The sequence below is a fragment of the Hippocampus guttulatus genome, chromosome 11, assembly GCF_054856545.1.
Source record: "Hippocampus guttulatus isolate MCC_2025c chromosome 11, RoL_Hgut_1.0, whole genome shotgun sequence".
Classification (NCBI taxonomy): domain Eukaryota; kingdom Metazoa; phylum Chordata; class Actinopteri; order Syngnathiformes; family Syngnathidae; genus Hippocampus; species Hippocampus guttulatus.
The window spans coordinates 15755038-15777446 of NC_141271.1; the positions used below are offsets into that span (position 1 = coordinate 15755038).

Sequence of the window (22409 nt, forward strand, 5' to 3'; positions counted from 1 at the left end):
GTTTTATATATATATATATATTTAAAAAATCCTATATTTGCTTTGTATGTAATGTTATGAGTATACAAACACATAAAATTTCCAAAGTAAGCGTGACTTTTATTAAATAAACGACTCGCGCGCGTTGAGCTGGCCACCATTTTGCTTTTAATCCCACAATGCAGCGCGGTTTTGAAAACAACACTTCGCCATTTCAGGCTCAGGGGGGCTGAGCTTGAACTGTTAGCGAGGGAATTAGGTCAACTGAAACCGAGGCACAACTGTGGCACCTTCTTGCTCGTAAACTCCGCTTAGTTGTGTTTTTACCGCTTGGGAAAGGGCCTGCGATTGAACTCCGATGCTTGTTATTTTCCTGGCCCGAATGATATTTTCCATCGTGGGCCCAGGTTGAGCTGTCATCTCGGTTGTCAGATTTTCCTGCTAGCAAGCTAGCTGAGTGTAAACAAGGTGGGTAAGCGTCGCGGGAAGTCTGCTACAACGCATTTATATGATTGAATTAACATCACTACGGTGAATTAGTTTAACTCTTGGCTGTTTAGTGTGCTAACATGACCCGTGGACAGCCTCGTAACAAGAAGCCTACAATTGTACGTCTAAATCACCACTGCGTTGTCATTATGCTTGCCAACTTTTCGTTAGCTCTCGTATACGTCAATTGAAAGCGTCGTCTCTCCGCACACTTGTTTCGATAAGTGAAAACTGAAATTTTGTACAAGCGTTGTTTTAACTTTGTACCGTATGAATGTTCACTTCATTTTCAAGCTCACTTTATCTCATCCATCCATTTCCCGATTCATTTATCCTTACAAGGGTCGCCGGGGGTGCTGGAGTCTATGCCAGCTGTCTTCGGGCAGTAGGCAGGGTATACACCCTGAACTGGTTGCCAGCTAATCGCAGGGCACACACAGACAAACAACCATCCATGCTCACCCTCACACCTAGGGACAATTTAGTATTTTCAATCAGCCTGCCATGCATGTTTTTGGAATGTGGGAACAAACCGGAGTACCCGGAGAAAACCCACGCAGGCCTGGGGGAGAACATGCAAACTCCACAAAGGGAGGCCGGAACTTTATCTCACGTTCTATATATTGGGTTTTAATATGTGAAGATAGACTACGTCAAGTTGTATTTCCTCTTAGAATAAATAAAATTGCCATTAATTTGCATCAAAACCTGGCCAGAAATGTCCAAAATTAATGTAAACTACATAATCTTAATTTGTTGTTTACGTAGCTCCAGGTACTACATAAATTCACTCCACGGTGTTTGCTTTGCTGCAGCGCTGCGTTTTCTGAACTTGCGCAGTCTCCTTTTGGATAAAAAAAAGACTTAAATTTGCATTTCATGATAAATGGCTAGGAATGCCAACGGTAAACACGCGTGCTCACGTGCAATGTTATGCTCCATGTTATCCTCTACTTTGCTGCAGCGCTGCGATATTCTGGCTGATTACAATAAACACTCGTGTCAATTTTAGTCTAGCTTGTTCCGGTGGAAAAAAAGAACGAAGTCAGGCTTTGCAACAACTCTCCATTGTCTGGATGCCCTCAGTCACCACTTGGATGAAATAGAGGACAGCTTTGTTTTTCATAGCATGCCCCGTTTTGATGAATTTGCAATTGTGGCCAGCTTTGTTGACCTGTACCCGTCATGTTTTAGGATGAAGAGGATAAAAGGCCCCAAGGAGGAGGGCAACGTCTCCCCCAGTATGAGTCCACCCGAGGCTCGCAAGAAAGTTCAGAAACAGTCGAGCCCGTTATCGGAGTCAGGCGGTTCACTAGATGCCAACTGGGCTCGTCTGCCCCAGGAGCTTTTGCTGCACATCTTCCAGTACCTCCCTCTGCTGGACCGGGCCTTCGCCTCGCAAGTGTGCCGCGGTTGGAACCAGGCATTCCACATGCCCGAGCTATGGCGCTGCTTTGAATTTGAGCTCAACCAGCCGGCCAGCTCTTACTTGAAAGCCACACACCCGGACTTGATCAAGCAGATAATCAAGAGGCACTCCAACCACTTGCAATATGTCAGCTTCAAGGTGCGAGCGCCAATCCTGAGCACGGGTTAAAATATTTACGAGGCCCTAAAAGGAAAAAAAGCACAGATCTGGGTTTTAACACCTCTTGTTTTACATGCTGTTTGCCAGGTGGACAGCAGCACTGAGTCTGCAGAGGCAGCCTGTGACATTCTTTCACAGTTGGTGAACTGCTCACTCAAGACCTTGGGGCTCATCTCAACAGCCAGGCCCAGTTTCATGGAAGTCCCAAAGGTATAATAAATGCGTCAACATCCATCGTCTACTGTTTTGAAAGACGTTTGTTTTGAGCTATCCAGAAGGAAGAATGTTTTTGAATTGGCTTCAGCCCTTCTGACCCAGAAATGTACTTTACTCGTGTGCTGACTTCCAGTTTGTCACACTCTATTAATATCAAACATCATCAAGGTTTTGGTTTAGTTTTTGGAGCCAGGAATTATTCATCAAAAAAAAAATTCTAATATTTTGGGGGCGGGGGTTCATCCATCCAGTCTCACTTCATCTCAGCGCTGACGGTGGTGTTCGTCAACTCCAAGTCGCTGTCGTCGCTGAAGATCGACGACACGCCGGTGGATGACCCGTCGCTGAAGGTGTTGGTGGCCAACAACAGCGACACGCTCAAGCTGCTCAAGATGAGCAGCTGCCCTCACGTCTCGCCTGCAGGTACGCGACCGGAGCCCAACTGCCTGGTTTTATTCACCCAGGCAAATGTTCTGCCTTTGCTAGGAATGTCAAAGCCGCAACACAAGCCCCTTTCACACAGGCTCTCTTGTAAATTTGTCATGGAACGTCTCTTGAGTCGAACGGAAGGAGCATAGCTCCATCTAGTGGAGGCATTGTGAATTGTGTTTTATAATCCAGTGCGTCCAATATATGAAAAAAAAATTACAAAATAGGCCATTCATTGAAGGTGCGCCTCATAATCCAGTGCGCCTTTTAGTGCGGAAAATACGCTAATAGAAGACTTGGTTTTTTTTTTTGTTTTTTTTTTCCAGGTATCCTGTGTGTGGCGGACCAGTGCCACGGGCTGCGTGAGCTGGCGTTGAACTACCACCTCCTGAGTGACGAGCTCCTATTGGCTCTGTCCTCGGAGAAGCACGTGCACCTGGAGCACCTGCGCATCGATGTGGTGAGCGAGAACCCGGGCCAGCATTTCCACAGCATCAAGAAGAGCAGCTGGGACGCCATGGTGCGGCACTCGCCCAAGTTCAACCTGGTCATGTACTTCTTCCTGTACGAGGACGAGTTTGGGCCCTTCTTCAACGACGAGATCCCCGTCACGCATCTCTACTTCGGCCGCTCCGTCAGTAAAGAGGTGCTGGGCCGCGTGGGTCTGCACTGCCCCCGCCTGGTGGAGTTGGTGGTGTGCGCCAACGGCCTGCGACCGCTGGACGAGGAACTGATCCGCATCGCCAAGCGCTGCACGCAGCTGTCAGCCATCGGCCTGGGAGAATGCGAGGTGTCCTGCAGCGCCTTCGTGGAGTTTGTCAAGATGTGTGGACGCCGCCTGTCGCAGCTCTCCATCATGGAGGAGGTGCTCATCCCTGATCACAAATATTCCCCAGACGAGATCCACTGGGAGGTCTCTAAGCACCTCGGCCGGGTTTGGTTCCCGGACATGATGCCCACCTGGTAGGGGGAGGATGACGACAACTACTACGGTGGACCCCGGAGTCTCTAAAGATACTCCAAAATGTTTGCCCGCGACTCGGACAAGCCTTGGCCAACAACAGAGCTCATCGGGATTTTTTGTCGCCGCACGGCTGCTGGAAATTTTTCCAAGGAGGAGATCAGCGCACAATTGCACTAGCACTAAAATGGCCAACACCGCATTAAGGTGGGGAGGGCTTTTGGAATTAATTTGCTGAAGATGGAATCGGAACCAGGACTGAGAGAGAAATGTGTAAATACGTCCGTATTTGTCCCGTGAAGTTGTACAGTGTCCACTGACAGTTAACGTTTTCATTTTCTTGCTCGTTCCCATGTTTTTTTTTTTCCTTTGGCTTTTGTTGTTTTTTGTACAAGTGAATTTTCCCTTAAGCACCTTATGGCAATACCAAATGATCCTAGCAGGAAGAGCGGTGGTCAATACATGTATAGAAATGTATGTACCGTAGTTAAAATTGCTTGTAACCCGCCAATAGTCGACTGGTCGGCTTTTTAGCTGCTCTAACTTGACCGCGCGCTTTCATGGTCGCTCAGGTGCGTTTCGTAAACAACTTCTTGTACATTCTGCCCAACGTGGGGGTCGCAGTGGGGTTAGGAAATGCCGCAAGTTCAGATAGCGATCCTGTCGGCAAGTTCAGACGAGTGAAATTTTTCCTTTAAGAAGGAAGTCAAAAGCATTTGTATATAAAACGCTGTGTGTTTGATTGCAATGACATAGAAAGGTTTATTTCTTTGATTTCACCCTCTCAGGGTTCCTTCGCTGTCGACTATACCGCATTTCCACTGCGCAGTACCTGCTGCCTTGTTTAGTCTTCCCCTTCAAAAATACAGTGCAGGGGGGAAAAATGCCCCTTTGAAGTCATCTCTCGGAACGACACAAAAAGAATGAAAGGTCTCCTGCGTTTTATCCAGGAGGAGACTGCGGGCAGTAACAAAGCAGAGGGCTGCAGCAAAATAGAGGCTGGAGTATACAGGTGCATCTCAATAAATCATATATTATGCAAAATTCTATTTATTTTGATAGTTCATTTCTAAAGTTGTTACTCATTCATTAATGAGACACAAAGTGAATATTTTGTAAATAGTTTCACTTTTTGAATAGAACTACTATTTTTCCCAACACTTATTGAGCCCTGGTACATAGTTTACACATTAGAAAAAAACATCCCAGAGCACACTCCCAAACAGAAATGACTCAAAAGGTACTCTGTATACAATGAATAATGATGATTCAATCTTAATTTTCACATAAATCAATGAGTCTGCTTGTCACTATACATCATTGGCATAGATCAGGGGTGTCCAAAGTCGGTCCTCAAGGTCAGCTGTCCTGCCTGTTTTCCAGCTCTCCAAGGAGCAACGCATCTGATTCAAATCATCAGGATCGTTCTCATGCTGCTTCAGAGCTGGCTGATGAGCTGATCATCTGAATCAGGTGTGTTGCAGCCGGGAGAGTTGGAAAACAGGCAGGAAAGTGGCTCTCTAGGCCCAGAGCTGGACATGCCTGGCATAGATCGATGAACTAAGAGAATTTGTTGTAAATATTTTGTGAGCCAATTGAGTGAAATTTGCCCAGGGGCATACCTGAGGATCTCGCAGCTCACCAGTTCTGAATCCTTGCTGTTAATTTATTGAGTTGCACCGATAGGAGAACTGCAGCATCTTAAGGTAAGATAACACAAGCACGTGTGTTCAATTTTGGTGTTTCCCAAACAGTCACTCGTACACTAACAGGCTAGCACGCTTGGAAGTTGGAACGTCAGTTTACCAAGTACTGAAACTTGGAGCTTGAAAAATGTCAATTGTGTTTCGGTGCCGGGCAGTGGAAAATGCAAATTAGTCTGATCTTTTCAGTTTTGTCGTCACTAGAGAAGATGTCATTTATCGACATAAAATTTGCATTTTGAAGTGTAATACCCCCCAATAATAAAATCCTGGTTACGTTGTGACACTTTTTTGTGAGTGGTAAAAGTATGAAGTCGCAGGACCAGGAAAACTTAAAGAAAACTCCTTCTAGGCCATAAATATAAAACTATCAAATGAAAAACGTAAGTACGGCAGTATCTGTGTGTTTGGGGGGGGGGGGGCGGAATACATTGAAGAGGTGAAAAGTTAATAAAGCTTTATTATTTTCTTAGTAAAAACAGGTAGCCATGTAAAAACCTTTAGCAGAATATGCTAAGTATGGTAGATGGAAGCCTTTCATTGCCATCATGTCATTTAGATTGTGAGACGCATGAAGAATGATCCAGGAGATGCAAAGTAACACATTATGATGGTACAGAAAGAAATGATGTGTAATGAGTAGATTGTTTTTTTTGGGGGGGGGGGGCGTATTTCCTTATGTCACACAAGTTTGTTTTCTATGCTGACAAGTTGATCCAGTGATTTGCTTTTGAGTGTTGACTGTCCTTTAGGTGGATCGTCTTGCTTTACCGCTCTTCTGACATGAGATTTGAACATGACTTTTGGACATGTGATCTACTGCTAATAAACATTTGTGAATGGAAGCTTTGCTTATGACATTTCATTCCTCTTTCCAAACGTCATTCTTGTTATGATAGGAAGCCATAAAATGGGTTGGAATTTTTGAAGAAAGGAAAACTGACTGGAATCTGTGCCTAAATTTTCTTCTGGCACTTAATATACCGTAGTTAATTACACCTTTTGCGAAAAAATGATTCTTGACAGAAAAATAACATGTTTCAGTCATCCTTGAAAAGATGAGATTGGCTGGACACAAAGAAGAATACGGATATATTATCCCAGCGAAATTCGAAACCAACTGGATGTTTGTTCTGACATTTACAAAATAATACCTCGAAGTTCGAAAATGGATTGGGAACTACCCCCTCCCCTCAAAAAGACAAACTGATCTCAATTTCATCAATCATTACAAATTAGACTTCAAAATCAACCTGGACTTTGCTTTGACATAAAACAATCACAAAATAAGAATGTTAAAAAATGTGACGAAAAGAGACAAATCTGACGTTTTTAGCTCATCTGCCGCGTTATAGATTCCATACCAACTGCATCGTTTCGTTCGTTTGCTATACAATGACACCGGATTTGGTTGGATTCACAACAATCATTCCTTTATTAAATACGTAAAGATAATTTCGCTTCCGGGGTTGTCAATTTGAAGGAAAAGGCACCTCCTCGTACTGGATGCGCACATACGGAGGTTTCATTGGCAGCCTCCAATATTCAAAGTTATAGTAAAAGTAGAAGCTTTTGTCCATCACCACTCTCTTGTAAGCCTCCAGCATGCTCAGCGCAAACTCCGCCATGGACTGATGGGGTCGGAAATCGTTGTAAAAGTCCCGGATGTCCGTCGCTAGGTTCTTAAGCGCCGGCTGGCCGAAGATGGCGCTGTCGTTGCCAAGGTAGACGGGCTCCCCGCTGTACAGGTAGATCTTGGTGTAGTTGGTCTGGGAGCGGCTGGACAGTTTGGCCCCAAGTTGGCTCATCTTGCGGTAAGTGCGGTGCACGAATTGCGAGCAGTCGTACGACTCGAACCACATGGTGGCATTGGGACCCGCGTGTGAAAGCACCGTCCACGTCTCGTAGTAGATGCCCGTTGTATTGTCGTCAATCACCCACTGGGCCAGATCGTTAAACTGATTACCTGAACACACACATTGATTTACACTATTAATATGTTACCACCCAACATTTATAACACGATGAATCACATTCTCTGACGGTACTATCCGGGCTTGGAAAATATCACAAGACTCATTTCGAGCCGCTATCAAAATGGCTCAAACGACGGCGGAGAAGAGGACTCGGGTATGTAAATTCAAATTTAGTCACGTCATATGACAATGATTAATTACAGAAATACGTCAGAGCCGGGGGTAAATTCACAAGTAGACAGCCGTTCCAGTGACATAGAGATTGCTACATTTTTTCATTAATTTCAAACGTTTCTATTAAACAGTACAACTAAAAATATAAACTAACACAGGGGATAACACTAAGGTGCTACTCATATCAGATGGATTCTTCTTATTATAATCTATTTTACAAAGTCTTACCGCTGATTTCTGCTATTTTCTCCAGCGTGCCGTTCTGTGCCCAGTGGAAATCGTCGATGCCGTCAAAGAAGCACGCAGCGCCTTGGTTGCACCAGAAGGGGGCGAACGCGTCCGGTCTTAGGTGCGGGAAAGTACAATTTCCGAGCTGGAAGAGTTCGTACCATTCCATAGTGTAGTTGGCCCCCGTCTGTGCGCTGCTGAAGCCAACAGCGTCATGCATAATATGCTAACAAACAAACCATGAAAAAGCGTTAAAGCTTTGCTCGCTGTCACACCGGTCTGACGCTATTTTTCAGTCAAATTGGACTTACAAGTTTTCCCAGTACGTCTCCAAACTTGAATTCCCATACGGGAGTCTGCAGACGATACACTGAAATGACGTCGGTGTCCTTCATGTTGGGAATGCGGCCATCTTGGTCTCCGGTGGGACAAAAGGGGTAAAGAGCTTGACAGTAAGCGTCCACTTGGGGACGGCGGTCGAAGCGTCTGTTGAGCACACGTTTTCATGAAAACTTCAATTTATGCTAAACGTTCCAAAAATCCGCTTCCAACGCGCCTCAAAGAACAAGTCCAATCATCTACTGCATTACCATCTTTGTTTGTTTCAAGGTCTTAACACGTTTGTCGTGTAATTGCCAAATTTTCCCACATAAAGCCATGACTTTTTCCTCATAATAGTATCATTTAATTCGGCCCCCACCCCTTCATACTTTTTCTGTCTCACTATTGGGCCTTACTAAATTATAACATTTTCTTCTGATTATTTTTTTTCTAAAAATATGACATTTTTCCTCATAAAATACAAATTCATCCTTGTATGACTGTTTAGGCCTAAAAAAATACTTTATTCTTGCAACATTACTCTTTATTTCTCTTAACATTACGGCTCATTATCTGTAAATCACAATTGTGATTTTAGGCCTGTAAAACTTTGGGTAGGATCTCTTCATGATGTCTCTCTGAGCCCAACTTAAATTTACAAAGAATTGTGGTAAAAAGTTGCTTTCTCCACCACATTTAATGATTGAATTATCACATTAAAATCGTTGAAATTCCGCCTGAGGTTACAATTCCAGAAATTCTGTGAGAATGAATGTGCTGGTAAGGACAAGAGTGATTGTCATTGTGCAAACATAGCCTCATTGTTTGGTACTCAATAACATTGTTTTGAACCAGATACGTTGGAGTAACAGTACCGTGATACCTGTAATCGTATAGATTACAACCATAACCATATTGTTAAATGAATACTTCGGTGACACTGTCAATCATATTATTATTAATATTGTTGCAAATGCAGAACTGTTCTTGCATTACAAGTGTGCCTAATGGTATGGCCGTTGAAGATGTGGCAATTTTCTTTCCCCTTTCCGATTTAGTCAATTACCAAATTTATTTTGCAATTATATGTGTGTTAAAAACAAATGAATACATACAGTACTTATGATAAATTTAATGAGTAATTAATTTGTTTTTAGCACACATGTTGAATACGTTATTCTGCTGTCAACAGTATTTGGTGATAAAGAAAAAAGAAAAAACTTCAGCAAGTGCGGGTTCCGGATTTGTGTCACATCACTTGACGTTGAGTGTTTTCTTACCTGTAAGGCACAGGCCACGTTTGATTCTTGAACGCGTTGGCGACGTGAAGAAACGTTAGACAGACGAAGAAACAGACATGAGTCTCCGAGCGAGGCATGTTCGAAGCTCAAAACGTGGACAAGTGGCCCCTGTCTCTCATTCCTCTCTTTTCACAGCGTACTTCCGCGCAGCTAGTCACGTGGTTTTGTTGACGAGTTCAAGTCACGCGTGTGTCCGTGCGTGTGTGTGTGTGTGCGTGTGTGAATGTGTGTGTGTGTTTTGTTCAGTATCCACGGAATGATCAAGAAGAATCTATATAATAAAATAAAAAAATGTAATTGCGTTATGTACAGCGGATAAACATAAACGTCCACTCAACCGCCCTGCAATACCAACTTCTTCAGTAGAGGTCGCTGTTTCTCCAAGGCGATAGATAAATGACTAGAGAACAAGATCGAGGGGGGCTGTCCTGTCCTACTTTCTGTTTGTATGTCAGGCCATCAGCCGCCATGATTAGTCTACTTCAACTGTGTGGACGAAACTTCCTCACACGCAGTACCGTCCAAGTGACAAATAAAACCTTCTATTCCGCAGAGATGAGCAAACGCGTGGCTGTGGTTTTGGCGGGTTGCGGGGTCTACGACGGCAGCGAGATCCACGAAGCTTCCTCCATTTTGGTGCATTTGAGCCGAGGAGGCGCAAGTGTATGAAAAGCGAAAGTAGCGTCTACTTGTGACGTTGGACTTTGCGCGTATTGACATTGTGTCTTGGTTGCAGGTGAACATGTTTGCTCCTAACGTGGAGCAAATGCACGTGGTAGATCACTCAAAGGGCGAGCCCACGCAGGAGAAGAGGAACGTCCTGGTGGAGAGCGCCAGGCTGGCCCGTGGCAACATCCAGGACCTTTCCAAACTCAGCGTCAAAGACCATGACGCCATCATATTCCCAGGTGACGTCACGCTGCCGCCGCCTTCTCTGTTTGCTGCTCTCCAGTGGCTTGTTGCAAAGCACATCTGTAGTGTAGCAATATTCTGCAAATTGCAATATTACAATTCCTGAACATAGGTATGTTCTGACTCTCACACTTGCAATAGTGCAGTAATTTTCTTGCAATATAAAGTTTTTTTCCCCCCTCACCCTATTCATTTTAAGTCTTGCGCAATTGCAGGTTTTTTTTCCCCTGTCACATTATGAGCAGTCTGAGGGAATTGCAACTTTGATTTCATTAGGACTTGTTGCACTGTACTGCATGTTTGGGCAGGTGGTTTTGGGGCTGCGAAGAACTTGTGCACGTGGGCAGTGAAGGGCAAGGACTGCTCAGTCAACAGCGAGGTCAAGGCAGTGCTGGAGGCGTTTCACAGCGAGGGCAAACCCATCGGCCTCTGCTGCATTTCACCTGTGCTAGCCGCAAAAGTATTTCCTGGATGTGAGGTCACTGTAGGCTTGGAGAATGACGATAAGTATGTGTAAACCACTTCAACTTTACTTCACAGAAAAACATCAAATTCGACGTGAGCCTCTGGTCCCTCCTCTTTTAGGTACCCCAACACAACGGACACGGCGGCCGCCATCAACCAGCTGGGCTGCAAACACATGAGCACGGGTGTGAGTCAGAGCCACGTGGACCACAAGAACAAGCTGGTGACCACTTGCGCCTTCATGTGCGATGCTCCTATCCACGAGGTGTTCGACGGAATCGGCTCCATGGTGCAGGGCGTGCTCAAGCTAGCTTGAATCTACCAAGCGTGCTCAAGCTTGGTAAAGGAAAAATACGTTTTACCCAGCCTTATTCTAAATGCTCAATCAACCTGAAAATGTAGGAAACAACTAAGCAATCCCACATACAATATGCAGCACGCAGTTTGACTTTTTTGTTTAACTATATCTATTTTGTTCTAGGAAATATTATAATGATGCATAATAGATGAAATCAAATTTTCCACGGGGTGTTTTTGAGCAGATGAAGTGGCTAAATTTATATTGAGATTAACATGACAGAACTAGAGAACTTTAGGACTGGAAAACAGTGAGGGTATCAGAGGAGGGGGGGAGGTTAAAAAAAGACAGTAAAAGTGATAAATCTATCTACTACCTAATGGTGTGTTATTGTGCAGAGACAAATGCAATAAATGCATCAAAATTGAGATTATCCAGTTCTTTGTATAACATTGCTTCACACCTGAGATAATATTGTCTCCAAAGTCTAAACGGCATCTGTCATTTTCATTTTCATTTTATATTTGGGACACAGTGGATGGAGTAGGACCCCTGCCTGCTCAAGGTTCAATAACTGAATGCGTCTTTTAGTTGTTTTGCTCATGTGTTTGTAATTGCTTTTAGGTGCTGTTTCTTGACTGGGGGGGGGGGGAAATGTATGCTTTTTTATTGCACATTTTATTCAGGTTTTAAATTATCTGGTACATTTGGTTTTGAAAATATATTAAAAAAATATGACGGAATATACAGTACATTCTATTTGAATATATGACTTAATGTTCTTTATTTCAATCTGAAAAAAACCCCCATTTTGGTTAAGCAACGTATTCTTAATTTTGTTGCTGGTGATACAGCGCTGCAATATTTGCCAGTGTCTGTAAGGAATTTAAAAACGTTGTTTTGCTCATCCGCTTTGAGACAAAGCCCTTAATCCGTAGTGGTGATCATCTTCAGTCGTCATTCTAATGTATGAATGCAATGCAGTGCATTCTTTCTCAGTCTCCATGTTTCTTATAGTGTGCAGAACCCCTTCAGCTCCCTCTGAGCTCAATACTAAGGAAGCGTTGGCCATGAACTTGTCCACCAGATCCTCCTGCTTCAGCGGCTTCCTCCAGTGTCCGTAGAATGAATCGCATCTTGCCGAGAAGCTCTCTCCTTGATAGGTTTCTATGACGACCTCGCTGTACATCTTGTCAAAGCTGGCCTGGTTATCCCCGGGAACGTGCACCTCTACTTTTCCCAGGAGTTCCTTTAGATTCGGACGCTCCATTTGATCTTTACTGAATGAGCCAACTGACAAGCTGGCATCCAGAATGGCAGAGCAGGCGTTGAACTGAAAGGAATGCCTGGCCTGGTGCTCCGTTGTGGGATAAGGGCAGTCAATGTACTTGGAAGGCGGAACTTGCAGGATGATGCGTTTTATTTGACCCACGTCCAAATTTGGGATCTTTGCGTGAGCTGTCAGAGCGGCATCCACCACCCAGTGCATTCCCAAATGAGCGGGCATGCGCTTGAAGGCCACGTCTTGCTCCTCGAGGACCCAACCTGAGCCACCTACACCGGGGAGCGTCATCACAGACGGGTTGTAGTCTTCGTAGTAAACCCCGAAGCCGTATTCCACGTCAAGGATGGCCGGGTTGCCCTCCAGGCCCATCTGGGCCAGCCGAGCGGCCTCCAGGCCCCTCTGGGCAGCATAGCCCATATGCAGTGGTTTTGTTTGAGTGGCGGCGTTTGCGAGAGGCGCCCCGGCCGAGCATGCCGCAATGGCCAGGGCATTGGCGCATTGCCGGGAGGATAAACCCAAAAGCTTGGCAGAGGCTGCTGCGCTGCCCATCACGCCGACCACGCTGGGAGGGTGGAATCTGAAGAGAGACGGTTCATTAGGGACAATGACATCATCCAATACATTTGAAGATACACGCTTTTCATTGAAAAGGGACAATAAATATGTATTTTTTGTAAACAACAAAACATTCCACCAATTACTTGCTGCGTTCAAGGTACAGTGTCATCTGGTGGTGAATTAACAGAATGCAACGAACTAGGCTCGAAGCGCGTGTACTTTGAAGCACGTGCACTACGGTAGGTCAGAGTGACCAAACCTTGCAAACCTACCTCTAAATCATCGGCAAAAGTGCCATCAACTTCTGACATTCTCTCAGGGTACGGAGTCAGGGAATTCAAAAGTCACACGAAATTAACTAAATTTGTCTCCTTCCAGTATCCGTAGCAGAACGATGGCGGTGAAACATGGCAGTTTCCTGGAGTGAAAGCGCACTTTCAATTGTTGTGTAATTTGCGAGTATTTCACCAACAATCACATAAATGAATGCGTTGTCATAGAACATATATATTATTGAAATTAATGGTGGATTTTTGAAGTAATGAACGGTGAAAAATAATGTTTGGTTGTTGTTTTTTACACAATATAGCCTTATAATGGCGTTACATTTTCTTCACTGGGTAGCAATGGTACGTCCTACAAACATTTGGGGATACGTGCTTTTCATTGGACAGTTATTAAAAAATTTTTACAGTAATGATGTGTGCTATTTTCGCAACAAAAAGTTCCCTATTTGAACCACCAGAGAGAACTGTACTTCCACGACCAGAGAAACGTATGATCTGACGTTTGACCCCAACTCCCATACACACCAGAGTGGACATCATTGAAAATCACAAGTCCAAACTTCCCTCTTCAGTATGAGGTGTTATTCTAGACATATGTGCAAGTGTATCTAATGTTGTGTATCTACCTTTTAGGGATGTTGAAGGCTTCTCTGGAGAACCTCAAGAGTCTACCCTGCACCTCAATGCCAACATTGAAGGCCAGCAGCAGGTCCATGCCGGAGGGCCTCGTGGGAGTGACCTCCGCCAAGGCCAGCAGTGCGGCCACCACCGCCCCCGAGGGATGAGTGGCGGGGTACCATGTGTCGTCAAAGTCCATGGAGTGAACCTGTCACCACAAAGCCAACGTTTCAAACAGACATCACATGACTGTCGAGCCTGGCAGGTCATATAACTGAACTTACCGCCACGCCGTTGACAAACGCGGCAAAGTGTGGAGGTGCGGTTACGTCTGATTTGCCCCAAATGCTGCTCTTCTCCTCTGACTGGAACAACTGACAACATCCACATGAAAATAAAGATAAAGGTAAACTAGTTACTTGGCAAAGAATGACATCTGATTTTCTTGCAATATGACTACATTTAATTATGACATATTTTATATTTATACTCATATTTTTCATCATATACTGTATATGTTTTAATAATGTATAAAAAAATCATATCATTACAATTAGAATACAAAGGTTTTCACTGGCACTATCAAGGCAATTTTAAAGTCAGTCATTTTAATGCAGCACATGTATCCAGTGTGATGAAAAAAAAATTGTATGCAAACTTTGATATATACAAAAACATATACGTATCCTATAAAAAAACTAAACAGTGGTGGTTTATTTGTATCGTGCTATTTTAGTTGGCTTTTCATTTACACTTTAGTACTGTATTGTAAATGTCTGAATTCGATTATCAAGAAGTTTACATGAGGTGAAGTGTACCTGGCTGTACTTGAGAGCTTTGTTGACGACGTCCGTCCGAGACCCGAGCAGGCCCACGCCGAGGGTGTCCAGCATCATCCGTTTACTGCGCCGAATCACGCCATCTGTCAGCTGGCTGGCGCCCACAGCGTGGATGGTTGCTCCGAAGCTCTCAGTCACCACCTGCAATAGAAAAGGTAAACAAACAGACACACTAAAAAAACAACAACAGGCTGATCTTCACATCCAATGGCAAGATAATCCACTACCTTACGCAGCATCACTTGTGCCTCAACGTTTGCGCTGAATGTAAAATTCCTAAAGCAGAAGTCCTTTTTATTAGGGATGGTCACCCTGACCAGTAGCGTAATGTCAAAATTTCCAAAGTGGCTAGTGATGGCCAATGTGATGACAAGTGGGGACTTTCACAATGACCGAATGTTGTGTTTGGATAAGGTTTCGCTTTCATGTATTACACTGTAAGAAAAAAAAAGTTTCATGGCAACAAACTTTAATAAAATATTAATTTGAACTATTTAAAAAGTGATTTTAAAGTTTACTGTTGTGAAAACTGGTCTTCCCACATTTTGCAACACAGAAATAAGAGTTTACAGAGCTAATTGTCTCTTGAAACTTTAGTTACCAAGTTAGCAAAGAACTTCCTTGCTTTGTCGTCATAAATGTCAATAATTTATATTTAAAAATTTTCCAACTTAAATGACTGTTTTCTTATTACACTGCGTTATTGCTCTCATGAAAATGGCTTTTTGGCTTTTAAGTGTTGATTTTTTTTTCACCTGGAGAATCCAGCAAGAGCTCTGCGGTGGCGTTCTGAATTTGTTGTTAATATACCATACATATTTTAGGTTTTATTCGTTTTAAATCTTATTTTCCCATGAGTATAGACCAGGGGTGAAAAGCAGACATAAAATAGAATAATACAGAAGTCAAATTACTGGACCTGAGGGTTGTAGCACACTTATTTTGTATAAGAAAAAAGTAGTCGTAGTTTATATAAGTAAAAAAAACATATATAAAATGAAACAGAAAGTAAACCAAATCGATTGTAATTATCATGCTTAGTGGGCTTTTTCCTGCCGTGCTGTGTGTACAGTAGGGGGGAAAAAAGCAGACAAATTAACCAGCCACGTGCAAATTTGTCATATGTTTCACAATTGAATTTTCTTTGACGTGGAGATGCTTTAGGAGGAAATGACACAAGCCTCGACCAAAACAGCCAAGTCAGGCATGCATGTGACACAACCCGCTGGGAAAGTCTGAAGATCAGTTCAAGAAGACAAACCAAAAAGTTCCCTTTGAGGTCATATCTTGTTAGTGCAGCACAAAATGCCCAAAAAAAGCTCTGCATCAATCAAACCAAACCAAACATTTGATGTGAAGGTTAAACGTTTAATTGTTTATCTTTTGAAAGCAGTCTGGAGTAAACATTTCTTCAACTTTACTTTTAAAAAAATAATTATTTTTTTGACGAAAAAAATCATCCCTCTCTGGCCCTATCACGGGCCTCCAATTTGGTTTCAAGAAGCCACTGCACTCAAGAAAATTAGGTGTCAACATTTACACAATTTACGCAGGTAAGTAACATTTTTATTTACGCTTTGGTCTGGATTCGAATCAGAGCATCCCCGTCACCCAAAAAAAACCAAACAAACAAAAAAAAAACCCAAAACGAGATTCTCTCGCGGGATTCTGATTTATCGCGATGGTTTGGGCGTGCCCAACATCCGTGTCGGCCCAACGCCTGCGAGATGTGTATGGTTGCCCAGGCAACTCCAGACGCTTTTTCGACTTCCGGAAGTGCGTGGCTTTGAGGAAATATGGCGTTCAGAGAAACGCGTTCATCATTTGCTGCTATAGACCCAACGTGCTGTCTTAGCGTTTTGTATTTTTCTATTTTGATTGCTTTCGCAGACTTTACAAACAGCCAGGATGTGTTTAGTGCGCGCAACACGGTTACTGTACCCATCGCCGCCGCTAGGGACCTACGGTGAGCATAGTGACACATTCAGTTATGCTAGCTGCTCTTGCTGACCGTGAAATTGGTTGCAGTGATTCATTTCTACAGTTTATCAAGGTTCGCGTGGGGTAACCACGGATTGACGTTAAACGTTTGACGTTACACAGCCGGATCTAAACTGTGAAATAACTCCACTTGTTGTCATTCTGAAATCATTCTGCCATCACGACACACCGTTGGAAAAGTTGAATGTTTATTGATTTATTTAACATCGGAGCCGCATAGCATAAATAGCAGAGCTCTTTAAATATTTCCGAAAGAAATGCTGCCTGTTCCTGAAATTCGGCGCCATAGTCGTGAATGCTGGAAAATAATTTAATGCCATATAATTGTTTCTATTCGAGTGACTGTGCCTCAGTCATGTGTTTGAAGCTGGTACTTATTAGCCTCCGTAGAAACGTTTTAACACAAAGTTATGACATACTGCACTATACTGAGATAAACTGTGCTGCCCGATTATCTTTGCTGTTCAAACAAAAACGGCACTATTGCACCAATACATGACTATTAAATGTAAACTGCCATTGGAATTCAGTGAGGTCGATATTCGATATAAAGATCTGGCATGCCTCAACACAGGTACATTTGGACGCTAACAGAATATCCTTGCTACATAACTTGTATGTGTGTTTAATCTTGCCTAAATGTTCAGGTTCCGTGAATGAAAAGACACCCACTCACTTCTTGTTTTGCTGCATCCAAGATACCTTCTCTACGACGTGAACCCTCCAGAGGGTTTCAACCTGCGGCGAGACGTTTATATCCGCATAGCGTCCCTGGTAAAATCACTGAGGAAGAATGGTGATGACTGGGTCCTCGTGCTTCCCCCCTGGGGTCGCTTGTATCACTGGCAGAGCCCCGACCTCCATCAGGTCCGCATCCCTTGGGGAGAGTTCTTCAGCCTCACCAGCCTACAGGCCAACGTTCCTGTGATCGAGTATGAGGAATTCATTGCCGGTGAGCTATATTACTCAATCGAACCTATAATATGTTGCGTGTGGTGGGTTATTTTTTTGTTGTTGTCATTTTTATGATCATGCAACTTGTTGGATCCTGTGCTACCTACCCCCTTTACATCTGTCAAGAATGCACTTTGTTTATTTTTTGCCTCTAGAAAATGGAGGTCCATTCATTGATCAGGTTGTGATCCTGCAAAGTTATGCAGAAGGATGGACTGATGGGAAATGGGAGGAAAAGGTTGACGAGCGGCCATGCATTGAGAAATCGATGTATACCAAAGATAAACAGGGCTACTACAGGTACCACACAGCTCTCACAAAATTATAATGCAACTCGAAAAGCCATTTTTTCCTCTTAGTTCATCAATTGCTTCTTCGCTCTTGTTTTTGCCGGCTTTCAAGGGGTTGGTTTTGGGGATTCGAAGAGACGAGAGCACGAAACATCACTTGTCTGTCAGCGCAAGGTCATGCCTCCATCATGGTCCCGATTCTTCAGAAAAACATTACTGTCATGTGAGTACTCTGAGAAAGATTTGTGGAGCTCATGCTTCGAAATGTTTATTTTTATCCTGCCATCTGTCACAACGTTCTGGACACTTGCAGAGTAAATGAGGAATTTTGGGGGAATTTGACTGTGCATGGCAAGTGGTTATGACAACACATGACTAAATAACTAAAAGCAACAACAACAACATTTAGCTTGTGAGAAATCAATTCAGATTGCTGTTGCACTTTATTTTTGAAAAATGGAACAGTGGACTTAGTAATGCATTTCATTGTAGTTTAATTCTTCAGACTTATTATTGTTATTATTTTTTTAAATCATAAAGTTAATCTCTAAAAACACCCGTAGTCCACTGTAGCACTAGGCAATCAATAATTTCGACTCTTACTGTGTTGTTTGGATAGATGACAGCACAGGTGCCAGTCGAAAGCCATCCAACACGTTTTTTCCCCTCCCCTTCCCTCATCTGCAGCTCAGTAATGCTCGACCGAGCAGAGACACTTCTCCACGATCACTACGCTGGGAAGGATTACTGGAATGTAAGTCAGATTTATTTGTGACGTTGCTTTGTAAATACAAAAAAATCGATTTTTACGACACTAATATTTACTGTATTCCCTCGTAACAAAGACGCGGCGCAGTATGGTGTTTGCCAAGCACCTGCGCCTCATTGGAGATGAATTCAGGGCGAGGTACCTCAACTCGACAGATGATGGCGACAACACCGTTTACAACGAAGACTGGACTCGCATGAAAGTGAGTCAGCATCTCTGCTTGGACCGCAGGGACACGAGGCAGTGCTCCAAGAAAAAATCCAGCTCCAAAGTCAAACACAGGGTGTTCCATGATGCTGGTCTATCTCTGACGTTGTATGCTGTAAAAAAACAGCATGCAGAATTACTCTGTAAAAAATGCAGGAAATCAATTTGGACACAGTGCGGGTTGTAAGCTGTTAAAAAAAAAAACAGCATGCAAAATTGCACTTGGAAAAAAAAATCCGCAATCAAGCTCGGGACCGCTGTACTACGATCTCCTCCTCAGGCCAAGCTCGGCTCTGCCAAAGGGGGTCCGTACCTTGGGGTCCACTTGCGGCGAAAGGATTTCATCTGGGGTCACCGAGAGGACGTACCCAGCCTGAAGGCGGCGGTTAAAAAAATACGGAGCCTGATGAAGAAGCACAAACTGGATAACGTCTTTGTTGCAACTGATGCGGACGAGGAAGGTGATGACCTGACAATGTGTTCAATCAAAGTCCAATATAAAGATTAACTGGAGTGGACAGTATTATTTTGAAAGTTGGACAGATTTGAATTGAGGATTTTGCCCAGGGCTAATGCGAATGAAATATAAAACCAATGAGTTGCATATCATAAAAAAAACAAAAAACAAAGCCATCTGTATCTCTGCATCCATCTATGCCATCCAACAGAATTGAAGGAGCTAAAGAGGCTGTTGCCTGAGATGGTGCGATTTGAACCGTCCACAGAAGACCTGGAGCTTTTGAAAGATGGCGGCGTGGCAATCATTGATCAGTGGATTTGTGCCCATGCAAGGTAAAGTGGCGATCGATAAGACCGCGGGGCGTATAATGAAGTTGTGTCACTGCACGCATTGCGCTGTCAATCTTGCGTTCCTCCAAACGCTTTGTGTTCATCCGTCAGACAGGAACAAGGAACAATCCTCTTCACTTGCTTAGTGTTCAACGTAAACAAACATGACTTTGGATAAATGAGGTTACCGGATAACATCAGTCACAAAACGGGGGGCGGGCGGCTATGACGGCGCAGCTGGAGATGGCAAGAAAGATTGTTATAGTCGTCATGAGAGGCAAACAAGCTTTGATTTTTTTTATCGAGCAAGATTTTTCTCACACATTAATTTGCACAGAAAATTGTTTTTGTGTCAATAATGCTTTCTCCGAGGAAAATGTATTTTCAGTCAAATCACGTCTGGAAACACAATACTTCATGAATGACCATTTGAAATGTTCAGCTGCTCCAGATGTACTGGAAGAGTAATGCCGCAAGCCTTCTAGATGTCTCGTTTTTTTTTTTTTTTTTTTTTTGGGGCGCAGGTAATTCCGGCATGATATTTGATAGGTCGATGCGCACCGCTGACTCGGTGATTGCCTTCGATGGAATTCCTTTCTACATACGGAAAAAAATGGGAAAATGCTTCTGATTACGGTGTCTGTTTCCTAAATTCCCTCGTGACTTTTTTCAAAGTCTCCTGCACATTCAGAAAAAAAAATCACTGACTGTGCCCTGTGCATGACAATGACTTTTTTTTGGGGGGGGGGGGGTGACATGTAGGCGGCATTCTTAAGTAGTGATGCACAACACCCACGCCAAAATCACATGTGATCTGTTAGCATGAACACGTAATTCCTCACTTGCTAACTGCGGTCTTTGCAAATCATAAACCTGCTTCGAGAAACTCGTGGAACCTGGCAGTCACCTGATATATATTTATTTTTCCATCTCTCTTGATTTACCCTAGATTCTTCATTGGAACCTCGGTGTCGACTTTTTCCTTCCGCATCCACGAAGAACGTGAAATACTTGGTTTTCATCCAAAAAACACTTATAACCGTTTCTGCGGGGACACTGAGAAAGAGTGTGAGCAACCTACACACTGGAAAATTGTTTACTGATGTCCCCTTTGAATTCTCCTGCGATACAAAAGTGCCAAAAGCAGTGTCCACATACGACACGCTGCAGTATTTCAAATGTAACGGGTATTATCGGTAATCTGACGCCAAGGAGTTCTGCAGCTCTGGAGCCACACGAGGAACAGACTTCAACGCCAAACTTGTATTATTTTCAGTTGTATTATTTGCATCTTTAAAATGTTGTGAGAAAATTGATTTCACTCACTGTGGCATTTTCCATGTTATTTATTTCTCATACCATCGGCATGGATGGAAAAAAAATATTCATATGACTTTGACATGTGTGTGGCTTGATTGGGAGTTTCTTTTTTTTTTTTAAAGATTTGCATCAGTGTTTTAAAGCATGCAGAAATTGACGTTCTGAATGTTTTAGTGATGACCACATAAATTCCATTTCAATTGAATTCACTTGAGGGAAACATGTAACTCTGCCTCATTCTTGCGTAATCGCCTGGCATGAGATTTCCAATATTACAGAAGCACGAAATGTCAGAAATAGAATCTGTTACATGGATAGGGCAATAATGTGAGCATAGTGCACTACAAGTGAAAAAGATTTAGTGTTCATTTGCCTTTTTCATGGCTTTTTTTCCTCCATCAAAAACCTTTTTCATTCTTCAGGTGCTTTTAACCTCTGAGTACACTCCTTTTTTAATTGCCCAATTAAGGAGTGCTTTTTTTCTCTCTGTTATTTTCTGGGGTGGGGGGTGTTGCTAAAGATTCTAATGTGCTGAGAATAATCGCTGGTTGGTTTTGGGAAAGTAGAGTCAAAAATGTTCTACAATATGTCCTCTGCGAGCCCCTCCTCCTTTGTGATTAATATTGAATTTGTGGAATGTGAATTAAGCAGCGAAATCTACCTGTTCTTGTCCATCTCGACTACTTTTAAGTTTCAATGGGACCAATCACGGCTCAGCTGTGTTCTGGGTTTGATCGTGTCAATGTTGGGAAACTGAGCTACAGATGAGCGGTGTACACGTCACAATTATGTAAATTGCGGTTCTACATAAGTAAAATTGACAATCAAAGCGTGACATTTTCCAAATACATTTATACGGTACGATGATTGACTTGATTAGCACGTCAGCCTCACGGTGCAGGGTTAGATTCCGGCTGTGGCCTTCCTGTGTGGAGTTTGCATGTTCTCCCCGGTGCCTGCGTGGTTTTTCTCCAGTTACTCCGGTTCCCTCCTACAAACCAAAAACACGCATGACAGGTGAATGGAACACACCAAATTGTCCCGAAGTGTGATTGTGAGTGCGAACGGTTGTTCATCTTGGTGTGCCCTGCGATTGGCTGGCAACCACTTCGCAGGGTGTACCGCGCCTACTGCTCGAAGACAGCGGGGATAGGCCCCAGCACACCCGCCACCCTTGTGACGATGAAAAAATGGATGCGCGGATGGGACTGCATTCCTAAGTTTTGTGAAAACTTCCCGGTGTGGGAGTTGGAGCCAACCACAGACCTCAACGAGTCAATGCCTAGTTGGCGGTTGGCACAAATTAGAAAGTAAGTACCGGTAGGCAAGTAAAGGAAAATAAGGCCCTTAATGACTTGCTTTCCACCAGCTAGTAAGTATTGGTACACACGATAGAAGGAAATTCATTGGCACATAGTTTTGAAACACTCCCTTTAATTTCTTTTAGTTACA

General features: G+C 43.4%; 5 protein-coding genes across 5 annotated transcripts; 3 read left to right on the forward strand and 2 right to left on the reverse strand.

The window, feature by feature from the left end:
* Positions 1-164: 164 nt before the first annotated feature.
* fbxl3a (F-box and leucine-rich repeat protein 3a) lies at positions 165-6210 on the forward strand. The gene is made up of 5 exons (XM_086123351.1): positions 165-447; positions 1663-2035; positions 2144-2266; positions 2524-2695; positions 3028-6210. The coding sequence occupies exons 2-5, from the start codon at positions 1664-1666 to the stop codon at positions 3666-3668; spliced, it is 1308 nt and encodes a 435-aa protein (XP_085979477.1). The 5' UTR covers positions 165-447; position 1663; the 3' UTR covers positions 3669-6210.
* Positions 5808-9525, reverse strand: cln5 (CLN5 lysosomal BMP synthase). The gene is made up of 4 exons (XM_086123352.1): positions 9345-9525; positions 8055-8229; positions 7744-7969; positions 5808-7331 (listed from the first exon to the last, which is right to left on the reverse strand). Exons 1-4 carry the CDS (start codon positions 9440-9442, stop codon positions 6838-6840), a joined length of 993 nt encoding a protein of 330 aa, XP_085979478.1. The 5' UTR covers positions 9443-9525; the 3' UTR covers positions 5808-6837.
* Positions 9526-9795: 270 nt separating this feature from the next.
* On the forward strand, positions 9796-11687 carry LOC147198327 (glutamine amidotransferase-like class 1 domain-containing protein 3, mitochondrial). The gene is made up of 4 exons (XM_086123353.1): positions 9796-10028; positions 10102-10273; positions 10586-10784; positions 10863-11687. The coding sequence occupies exons 1-4, from the start codon at positions 9834-9836 to the stop codon at positions 11056-11058; spliced, it is 762 nt and encodes a 253-aa protein (XP_085979479.1). The 5' UTR covers positions 9796-9833; the 3' UTR covers positions 11059-11687.
* A 120-nt stretch (positions 11688-11807) lies between these two features.
* Positions 11808-14882, reverse strand: acod1 (aconitate decarboxylase 1). Its single transcript, XM_086123350.1, has 5 exons — positions 14855-14882; positions 14607-14768; positions 14073-14162; positions 13797-13996; positions 11808-12902 (listed from the first exon to the last, which is right to left on the reverse strand). The coding sequence occupies exons 1-5, from the start codon at positions 14864-14866 to the stop codon at positions 11945-11947; spliced, it is 1422 nt and encodes a 473-aa protein (XP_085979476.1). The 5' UTR covers positions 14867-14882; the 3' UTR covers positions 11808-11944.
* A 1519-nt stretch (positions 14883-16401) lies between these two features.
* On the forward strand, positions 16402-21617 carry pofut2 (protein O-fucosyltransferase 2). The gene is made up of 9 exons (XM_086124566.1): positions 16402-16593; positions 17327-17580; positions 17738-17882; positions 17985-18095; positions 18560-18626; positions 18718-18843; positions 19129-19309; positions 19517-19640; positions 20587-21617. Exons 1-9 carry the CDS (start codon positions 16424-16426, stop codon positions 20738-20740), a joined length of 1332 nt encoding a protein of 443 aa, XP_085980692.1. The 5' UTR covers positions 16402-16423; the 3' UTR covers positions 20741-21617.
* Positions 21618-22409: the final 792 nt, after the last annotated feature.